This window comes from Ornithorhynchus anatinus, chromosome 7 (genome assembly GCF_004115215.2).
Source record: "Ornithorhynchus anatinus isolate Pmale09 chromosome 7, mOrnAna1.pri.v4, whole genome shotgun sequence".
NCBI lineage: Eukaryota > Metazoa > Chordata > Mammalia > Monotremata > Ornithorhynchidae > Ornithorhynchus > Ornithorhynchus anatinus.
The window spans coordinates 20,530,734-20,540,783 of NC_041734.1; the positions used below are offsets into that span (position 1 = coordinate 20,530,734).

The 10,050-nt window shown below is 57.2% G+C and overlaps 1 protein-coding gene across 2 annotated transcripts in view; it reads left to right on the forward strand.

Annotated features, from left to right (window-relative positions):
- OSBPL1A (oxysterol binding protein like 1A) overlaps nucleotides 1-9,971 on the forward strand; it is a 140,402-nt gene extending 130,431 nt beyond the window's left edge. The window contains exons 24-28 of one of the 2 annotated variants that reach the window (XM_029068555.2): nucleotides 100-216; nucleotides 979-1,102; nucleotides 1,759-1,849; nucleotides 4,006-4,026; nucleotides 8,649-9,971. In XM_029068555.2, the coding sequence (XP_028924388.1) occupies nucleotides 100-216; nucleotides 979-1,102; nucleotides 1,759-1,849; nucleotides 4,006-4,026; nucleotides 8,649-8,751 (456 nt within the window). In that variant the 3' untranslated portion in view covers nucleotides 8,752-9,971. The remainder of the gene's footprint in view (nucleotides 1-99; nucleotides 217-978; nucleotides 1,103-1,758; nucleotides 1,850-4,005; nucleotides 4,027-8,648) is intronic. The other variant, XM_029068556.2, reaches the window with a different exon arrangement.
- The last annotated feature ends 79 nt before the right edge of the window (nucleotides 9,972-10,050 follow it).

Below are 10,050 nucleotides of genomic sequence, written 5' to 3' on the forward strand. Positions count from 1 at the left end.
AGACCGGCCCTGAGCGGAACGGCCCAGTGGGCCGTAGCGGCCTGCAGGCCGGAAGCTGAAAGTCGTCCTCAGTGGGGCTCCTTTGTCTGCTTCCGGCAGGTGAGCGGCTCGGAGGAGCCGGACGAAATGCCCCTGCCGGACTCGGAGGGCGTCCAGGTGATCCCGGGCAGCGTCCTGCTCTGGAGGATCGCGCCCAGGCCTCCCAACTCGGCCCAGGTGAGACGGCGGCGCGGTGAGAGACCGTGGCACAAGGCTGCGGCCTGGCACCGGGGTAGGGGCCGGGGGGAGGGAGGGGCAGAGAGAGGCATGTAGGCAGGTCTGCTGGGACATGTTGAACTTAGGGTTCCAGTGGGACATCCAGGTAGACATGGTCTGGATGTGTGGATTGCAGAGGAGGAGAGAGGAACATTTGGGTTAGGGTTAGGGTTAGTGGAGCCCTGAGTGGGGACTTTTTTTGGGGGGGTGGCAGGGGAGGGCTCCTCCCTGCCCCGGGCTGGGGACATTTACTGGACAGTCTTGCATCGTATGTCCTGCTCCATCCTTCTAGCTTGCCTGGAGGAGGTTGGGGGGGGAGGGGTGGGTTGCCATGGAGACAGACACCCTTCCCCTTAGGCCAGTGGTTCCAGGTGGTGGGAGCTCATCCAGCTCAACCCCTTGGACACCGCTTAGCCCAGCGCCTCTGGGAAGACGGTGGTCGGAGACATTTAGACCTCTGACCTCGAGGGCCCCGCCCTCCAGGTCAGTCAGTCCATCAGGCGTATATATCGAGTGTTTACTATGTGCAGAGCACTGTACTAAACGCTCGGGAGAGGACACCAGGACAGTATAACAGACGGGCTCCTTGCCCACGACGAGCTTGCAACCTAGAGGGACCCTCCAGTGTAGGACTTCCACTCAGCGAGTGGTTTTCGGTGGTGGGCAGGCCACCGCCCGGGATGGGCGCAGGGACGGCCCGCTCAGCCCCCTTCTTACTTTCAGATGTACAACTTCACGAGCTTCGCCATGGTCCTGAATGAAGTAGATAAAGAAATGGAGAGCGTGATTCCCAAAACCGACTGCAGGCTGCGACCCGACATCCGCGCCATGGAGAACGGAGAGATCGGTAACTGGGCCACTTTTTTTTGTAGTATTTATTAAACGCCTACTAAGTGCCGGGTACTGTACTAAACGCTGGGGTAGATACAAGCTAATTGGGGGGACACAGTCCCTGTCCCCCATGGAGATTGCTGTCTTCATCCCCATTTTACCGATGAGGTCACTGAGGCTCAGGGAAGTGAAGTGTCTTGCCTTAGGTCGCACAACAGACAAGTGACAGAACTGGGATTAGAACCCAGGTCCTTCCGACTCCCAGGCCCGAGCTCTATCCACTAGGCCACGCTGCTTCTTTGGAATTGGGGCAGGGAAGCAACCACCGGATCACACCCTCTCTTCTCTGGGGTTGGCGAGCTCGAGTCTCGCCGCCACCTTGGGGTGTCTAGTCTGGCCGTCCGTCCGACAAGTTAGGGCCACGTGAGTTTGGTGTTGGCGCTGACTGACGCCCCCAGCCAGGAGTTCTGACCCACAAAGCTCCCTCACTGGGTGACAGACCCAACCCACCCTGGTCCAGCCCGTGGGGGCGGGAGCGGGTCAGGAAAACATAGAGTCCTGGGGAGGATCCAGGATGCCTCCAAGCTGAAGGTGGAGAGGGGGCGTCGGGAGGGCGGGTGGGGAAAGCGGGAGAGAATCAGAACCAACAATTGAAAATGGTCTCTCTTTCAGACCAAGCCAGTGAAGAAAAAAAGCGCCTGGAAGAGAAACAGCGAGCAGCCCGCAAAAACAGATCCAAGACCGAAGAGGACTGGAAAACGAGGTGGGGGTCGGGGGCTGTTGGGGTGGGACGTGATATTTCTTTTTCTCTCTCTCTCTCCCTCCCCCGGGGGGTCCTGTCGCCTCTCTGAGCCCGCCCTGGTCCCTCCTCCTCCCACCGGCCACCACCTGGGTCTCCTCACTGACAGGGCCTGTTTCCCCTCTCTGCCCCCAAGAAGGCTTCCTCTCCCTATCTTGAGGTTAGAGCAGACCCTGAGAACTAGTCAGAAGCTCCTTGGGCTTGTGGGAGTCTGGAAGGGCTGGCAAGTGGACGGATTTGGGCCCGGGAGAGGAGGTTGGGGTTGGTTAAAAGGGGGAGAGAGGGGGCAAGAGGGTCCTCTGGCTGGCTGGCCGCCGGCCTCTCGCATAGACTAGGTCGCAAGTTAGAGGGAGAGCAGTATTGGAGGTGTCAGGGTGCCGGGTTTGATCCAGATTGGGGGGTGCGACATCCCCAGTGCTTGAGAACGGTCTTCTGCTCGGACCCAAGGCACCCATGAATCCTTCCTTCGTTGTTGCTCACTCACGCTCTGGTGCTCTGCTTTCTAAGCTGCAGAGACTGCTGTGGATGCATCCTGCTAGCACTAATGCCGCCGCTATTGCAGGTTGCATTTTGTTTCCAATAGAGTGTGTGGGAAAATCTCCCTTTCCAATCACATTTAGGACACTTCACCTCCTGCCTCTCCACCCCACCCCATCTGCGACTCTGCAGTTTCTTGGGCAGCAGGGCGGGGGGTTTGGTATTCGTTAAGCACTTACTATGTGCCAGGCACAGTGCCGAGCACTGGGGTAGATACAAGCTAATCAGGCTGAACACAGTCCCCTTCCCACATGGGGCTCACAGTCAATCTTCATTTTCCGGATGAGGTAACTGAGGCCCAGAGAAGTGACGTGACTCACCCAGGGTCACACAGCAGACCAGAGGCGGGAGCCGGGATCAGAACCCAGTTCCCGATTCCCAGGCCCCTGCTCTATCCGTGCCGCTTTCAAGGGGCGAGATTCTCTCCAAATGCCTCTTGTCCCCTAGCGCCTACTGAGAAGGCTAGAAATGTTTTGAGCTCCAGCACTGGCCAGCGTGTGTGCGAGGAAGCCAGTGATGTTTGTGACCCTGCAGTGCAGCCCCCCTCCTCCCTGCGACCCCCAACCTTCCTCTCCCCGCTCGCAGTCCGGCCGGCCTCACTGCCTCTTTCAGTGCCTCTGCCCGCCCACACTTACTTTCTGGTAGTGAGAGGAAGAGGAGAGGAAGTTTAGTCCAATGGTGAGCGGGATGGGTGTCTTCCGCTCTGGAAGCCCAGGGGCTTCAGTGTGCCTGTTAGGGAGGACTTCCCCTCTTATCCTTCAGAGATAAGACAGGGAGACACTTGTATAATGAAGGAAGGGAAGGAAGGAACAGAGGAAGGAAAGAGCAGAAGGGAGCAAGGAAGAAAGGAGCAGCAGGAAGGAAGAACAGTCGACCCTCTCCTGGGCTTTCTCCGGGGTTTGGGTGGCAGGGTGGGGATGGTTCTTCCTTGCACCAGGGAGGTGCCAGAGGGATGTGTGTGTGGCCTGGCCCAGCCCAGAGGGAGCTTCGGGAGGCCATTTACAGTCTTGGCGAGCCAGGCCTTGGCGAGGTCAGGGATTTTCCTGAGCTGATACCCTGGGACTGGCTGTGCCGGTGGTGGAAAGGGCTCAGGCCTAGCGTGGGCCCCCGGACCGGGCCAGAAGCCCCTCATATGGTGGCTCAGGGCTATTCGAGGGTCAAAGTTCTCTCGAGTCCAGAGCCCACGCTGGGGCCAGGGCTAGGGTTTCTTCCTTTCTCTTTGCATGGGCGTCTGTCTGTTGTGAACCGGGAACAGACCTCCCTTGCCCCGGCCCCGGGGCCTGGGGTGGGGTTGCCGCAGCACCCCCAGACCTAGGGACCCCAGTCCTCAAGCATCTACAGCAGTTGGGCGGACCCAAACTCCTGGATCTTAATGGAACCAGCCAGTCAGATCCCCTTACTGAGGGTGTGGATGGGGTCTCCCCAGGGACTTCCCCATGGGGCTGCAGGTCACTGTCCACCTAGGGGGTCCCGACTCAAAAAGGAGCGAGAACCCTGCCCCCTCCAACCACCCCCATCCCCCAGGGCTGAAACATCTCACCACAATGTGATTTTCTCTTTTTCCTCTCCCGGTGAAATGGAAGAAATCCGGTGCAGGGACCCAGGTTTGACCATTTACACTTACTTTTCGCCTCTCTCGCTTCCGCCTCTCCCACTGCGCTGAGCCTGAACCGAGCAGCGTGTCCGTTGTTAGCGCTTCTGAGAGCCTGGGGGGAACGTGGGTGCTAGGCCTCCTTGGGCTGGGACCCCCCGGGAGAGAGCGGGGACCACCACGGGACCTCAGCCCCTCCAAGGGCTTCTCCCTGTTCTTGGCAAGTCATTCCACTCCACACTTCAAAAAGGAAACGGTGTCTGTCCTATTGTTAGCCGGTGGCTAATGATAATGGTAACCGGGGCAGCTCTGAGGCGCTCACTTCCTGCCCAGCGCCGTCCTGAGCGCCAAGGTAGATACGAGATCCCTCCCCCGGTGCTCCAGGCCGTTCAAAGCCTTGCCTGTGGGGATGTACGGACAGGTTGGCCCATGAGAGTCAAAGGCCCATCCTGAAAACTGGGGAGACCGTGTCAACATCTCGGTAGCGCAGCCTGACCTCTAGCTTCTGTTTCCTTTGAAGCACGGGGATGTATTGAGTGGCCCCTAGAGCTCCTCCCCCAGCCCCAGAATCACCAGTGCCATTTTATTGTCCTCAAAATGACCCCCACCACAGTGAAATCCAAATGCGACGGCTCTGCCCGTCCCCCCTGGGTGAAGGGGGATGAAGGGCCAATTCGGTGGCATGACCTTATATCGACCTGGAGATGGGGCCCCGACAGGTTCCTGGAGGCAAAGCTGGTCATTCTTACGCGACCAGAGCCGTCTGAACCCAGTGCTTTATTTTATGAAGGAGGAGGGGGAGAAGGCAAAGGAGAGGCTCCTTTGCCTTCCTCTACAGTAGAAACCATAAGAGTGGAAGTAGCAGCAGCAGCTTTGAATGGCCTCTGGGTACAGTACGCTGTACTTAGCGTCTGGAAAGTACAGAAGAGCAAGTGGACACACTTCCTGCCCCCAAGGAACCTAGGCTCTTATAATAGGGAAATTCATCCTCATTCCGTCGTATGTATCGAGCACTCACTGTGTGCAAATCACTGCCCTAAGGGCTTGGGAAAGTACAGTGCAAACGGAGCAGCCATATAGACGTGTGCACCAAGGGGAGTATGAGGTAGTTCCCGAGTGCTAGAGTTGGCCAGAGGAATGATAAGGCTCAGGTGTTGGAGGAGATGGATTTTAAGAGGATTTGAAGGTGGGGAGAGCCGCGGTCCGGCTGACGCCGGGAGGGAGAAAGGTTGGGACACCTCTCTTAGGGTGTCATGCCGACACTTCAAACCTTAACTTACCCAAAACTGGGCTCCTCATATTCCCACCCTGATCTCCACCCGACTTTCCCATCACTGTAGACAACGCCTCTACCCTCCCTGATTCACTAGCCCATAACCTTGGCATTATCCTCGGCTCATTTCTCTCATTCATCGTACGTATTCGGATTGTCACGAAGTCCTGTCTTTTTTTTTCTAATGGTATTTATGCGCGTACTATACGCCAGGCACTGTATTAAGCTCTGGGGTAGATGGGGAGCACAGTCCCTGTCCCATGTGGGTTTCAGATGATCCCCATTTTAATCCCCATTTGACAGATGAGATAAAAGAGGAACAGAGACGTTGTGGCTCGCCCAAAATCACACAGCAGGCAAGTGGCAGAGCCGGGATTAGAACCCAGGTCCTCTGACTCACAGCCCTGTGGTCTTTCCAGTAAAGCCATGCTGCTCATTCTTTCTTGACAGCATCACTAGAATCCACCCCTTCTTCTCCGTCCAAACTGCCACCGCAGTAATCCAAGCACTTTCCCCCTTTCTCGCCTGGGTTACTGCACCCGCCTCCTCACTTGACCTCTCTGTCTCGGGCATCTCCCCTCTCCAGTCCGTACGTCACTCCCTTGCCCAGATCGTTTTCCTCAAAAAACAGTTCGGTCCACACGTCCAAACCTTCCAGTGTTTCCACCCTTTCTTTCCACACCAAATTTACCATTGACTCTAAACCCTCGACCGGCTCTCCCCCTCCTCTTTAACCTCGCTCATCTCCTTCTACAACTCAGTCCACACGCTTTGCTCCTCTAACACCAGCCTACAGAGATCCAGCGCTTAGAACATAGTACATAGGACATAGTAAGTGCTTAACAAATACCATCGTTGTCATCTTCTCTGGACCTTGATCGTTCTGGTGGAATTCTGTGGGGAGAAGGGAAGGTTCCCCTGCATCTTCAGGGCACCTGGGACGTTGTGACAGAGCGGGGAAGCGCTCGTCTATGGCCCTGGAATCCGCCTCCCTAAGCCCCGGTCTGTTGGTCATTCAGCTCTCGGGGACCCTCCCCAGCGGACCGTGAATTAGCCACGGGCCAGAGCATCAGCCCGAGGGAAGATAGGGCAAGGCAGTGGCACGTCAGCAGGGGGGAGGGGTCCACGGGAGCGCTCAGAGAGGGACACGCGTGACCGCAGGGAGGAAGAGGGAGATGTCACTTGGCGTGCCCCGGAGGAGTTTGGTGAGCCAGGAGGGGCGGGGCCCCGCTGGGCGCGGGTGCCAGGCGAGAACCGGGTCGCGTTGATGCCCGCTCTTGCCGCTTGGCCCGGCTGCTGAGGAGGAATCCGCCTGCTCCATCCAGCTTGAGCCTAGTCTGCCCCCGTGACCCGGTCCCTTGGCCCGTGTTCGCTGAAACGAGGCGCTAACGCTCTTGTGAATCAGCGAGGTCTTACTCTGTGGGCGGGACTGTACCAAGCGGTTGGGAAAGTACATTGCAGTAGAGTTGGTAGACACAATCCCTGCCTTTAAGATGGCAGAGATGGACACGAATGTAAATTAGAGCTAGGGGAGAGAGCAGAGCTTATCGATGTGGGTCTGGGGCTGGGAGACTATCCAGTGGGTAGAGAGCCAAGTGCATAGGCAATACAGCAGAGGGCAGATTGGATGGGGAAAGGAGGGGATAGTCGTGGAGGGCTTCTTGGAGTTGTGATTTTTAGGCGGTCCGTCAAGGTGCGGAAAGCGGTGGCCCGTTAAGACGTGAAGGGGGACTTGCAGGTCAGAGGGAAGATGTGAGCCGGGGCCTGGCCGGCAGAGAGACGCAAGCTTGAGACACGGCAGGTGGGTGTTCTCCCAAGCGTTTAGAACAGCACTCTGTCTAGGTGGTATTGTTTGGTTGTTGGCCGTTCAGCTTGTCGCACGTCGGTCCCGTGCCGGTCTTTCTTCCCGGCGTGTGCGCGGCCGGTGGTGGCAGCGGCTCGGCCGGTAGCGTTCACCGAGACCTCCGGGCAGCGGAGGGCACCTGACTGCCAACTCGCCGGGTCCCGGGGGCCGCCGTGCTGGGAAGGGGGAAGGCGGGTCCAGGAGGAGGTGTTTCCGGCGAGTCTCGCCGAGGTGGCGGACCCCGAATCTGACGACTTCTCTCCGGGCAGCCACCTCAGCTCTCTCACCTCACCTTCGGACCGTTCGTTCCTGGAGGTGACCGTCCCTGCTGCCACCCTGGCGAGGCGAGGGCCTGCCAATAGCCGCTTTGCTTTCCTCTGGTCACGGTGGTGTAGATGCTCAGGGCGGGGAGCCCAGATCTAGTGATCCGTCTGCCTGATCTCTCTTCCCCTCTCCCCAATTTTCCAGTCCCTTCGAGTGAGGAAAATGACACAGATCGAGGGCCTGCCTAGAGAAGATGCGCCATGAAGGCCCAGTACCATTGTTTGGCGGGAGTTTTCAGGTCTCCAGAGGCGACCCTGCATGTTTCGGTTCTGATAGACGCCCACCACCCCGTCACTGGCCCAGGGTCCCTCAATCCCTCCATTTGGGGTTGGGGTTGAGGGGGGTGGTGCAGGAGATTCAGGCAGCCCACCTTCTTCCCATCCCTGCAGAGCAGTCGCTGGGCTGTGGTCCCGTTAGGGAAGCAGAGTGGCTTAGCGGATAGAGCACTTGTCTGCCGGGTGGCCCTGGGCAAGTCACTTCATGTCTCTGGGCCTCAGTTCCCTCATCTGTAAAATGGGGTTGAAGACTGTGACCCCATGTGGCACAGGTTGTGTCCAACCTGATTAGTTTGTATCTACCTCAGCGCTTAGAACAGCGCATGGCACATGGTAAGTGTTTAAAGAGTGCCAGCTGTACTCGTTCGGTTCCAGCTGTATCAGGGGAGCGTCGAGTGACGCGGGGGAGGGCAGGATGACTTCAGCAAGGCCTCAGAACACGCTGGCTCTTCGGCCATGTTGTCGGCTCTGCCTCAGCCTCTTCTGCTCGTGCTTTGGGGGAGCGAGGCGAGGGCAGGCGGGACCGAGCGCAGCTAACCGTGGGGCCGCTCTGCCTTTCTTGGAGCCGCCCCGAGAGAACCCCCCCCCCAACGCCCCCAGACTAGTTGGGGGTACCTGGAGGTGGGGGGGGGGTTGTGCGCGCTTTAGTGTGTATGTGTGTGTGTCTGGGCAGCGAGGTCAGTGCCCGCGACCTGCCCGGCCGAGCCCAGCTTGCTCCTTCAAACCTGCTCTGAACCCCGTGGGCCGGCCGAGCCCCTCTGCTAGCCGCTGCTGCTCTTCGCGATCCCCGCAGATGGGGCGGGCTCGCCCCTCGTCCGGCAAAACTGGAGATGGCCTTTGCCCCGGGAAGCCCCGGCACTCACGAGCCGGGTGCCGTTGTGTGCATGTACGTGTGTACGTTGTGTGTTTCCTCCTGGCAGGTGGTTCCACCAAGGCCCCAACCCCTACAGCGGCGCCCAGGACTGGCTCTTCTCCGGCAACTACTGGGACAGAAACTACTTCAACTTGCCCGACATCTACTGAAACACAGCCCGAGAGCCGGGCTCACCTAAGACAGTCTTACGCCTCGGGTTTTTTTTTAAAAGGTTGTCTTTCCTCTGTTTCTGTTCGTCTCGAAGAAACCCCCGGCTGCAAAATGACGCTTCTTTCCGGTGCGTGCCCGGTAGTGAACGAGGCAGCCGAGGTGGGAGTTTAGATGACTGAAAAAATCCCTTTTTAGAAGGCAGACTGTGGGTGGGGGAGGGAGGGAGCGAGGACTCCCTGATTTTTCAGTTTGCTGCTGCCAAGGGTGAGAATGAATTGGGGGAAAACGGGTGCCTGCTCCCACACATACCCCTTAAGGCTTTCTACCGCCATCCCACATGTAGGATGGTGTCTTGGAGACATTTAGCCTGCCTCTCTGCCAGGCTGTGGTCAGAGCTAGGGCGGGGAAAAGTTCATTGGTGAAAGAAATACGGGTTTTCCTTGGTGAAGACGCTCCCTCCGTTCACCGCGGGCCCCCCTGCGCCTCCCCCTCACGGTCCTCCCTCAACCCTCCAGAGTAAAGTGCAGCTGGTGGGAGGTCGCTGGCGCCATTTGACCTAAGGTTTTTGGCCTTCTCAGCTTAGCGCCCCGGGAAATACTGCTTTCACGTTTCTCCATAATCAGTCTCAAATGGATCATGAAGGAGTCAAAAGCCATTGAAATCTTGTAATGTTGAATGAAAAATGGATGCAAATAGGACTCTTTTTTTTTTAAAAAAAAGAAAAAACCACCCAGTAACCTGTAAAAAAAAAAAAAATGCACTAGACCCTGTAGGTGCCGGTCCGACTCATTTGGCACGGCGAAACCTTTCCAATGTGTCGGGGTTTCCCTGGCCTCTAGGGACCGGGGAAAGCCAATTGCTCACGTGTAGGTGTCGGAAGTAGCAAAGGAGTCCTTGAGCATCTTCCACGTCCGCAAGGCTCCTGTGCAGTCAGATGGGATGGATGGAGACCAACTGTACAGTAGCTTTAACCCCATTAATTGGGGTGTGTAATCTAATGGTATTTATAGAGATATAAAAAAATGTGGAGGCTCATTCTCTCCAGGTGTGTGTGTGTATATATATATATATATATATAAAATATGATATATATATATATATATTTACCTCCTCTAAATTGAGACCCAGCTCTGGGAGGAAAGCCTGACATTCTGCATAATGTTTTAATTCTGTCAAATCCAATAATTGAACTGCTTCTAAATAAAGGCTTTAAACTTCCCGATTGTGGCCTGTTGTCCCTGCAAACATTCCCCTCAGGGCGGCAGGAGTCCCCCTCCCCGACCCTCCCCCCAGGCCTA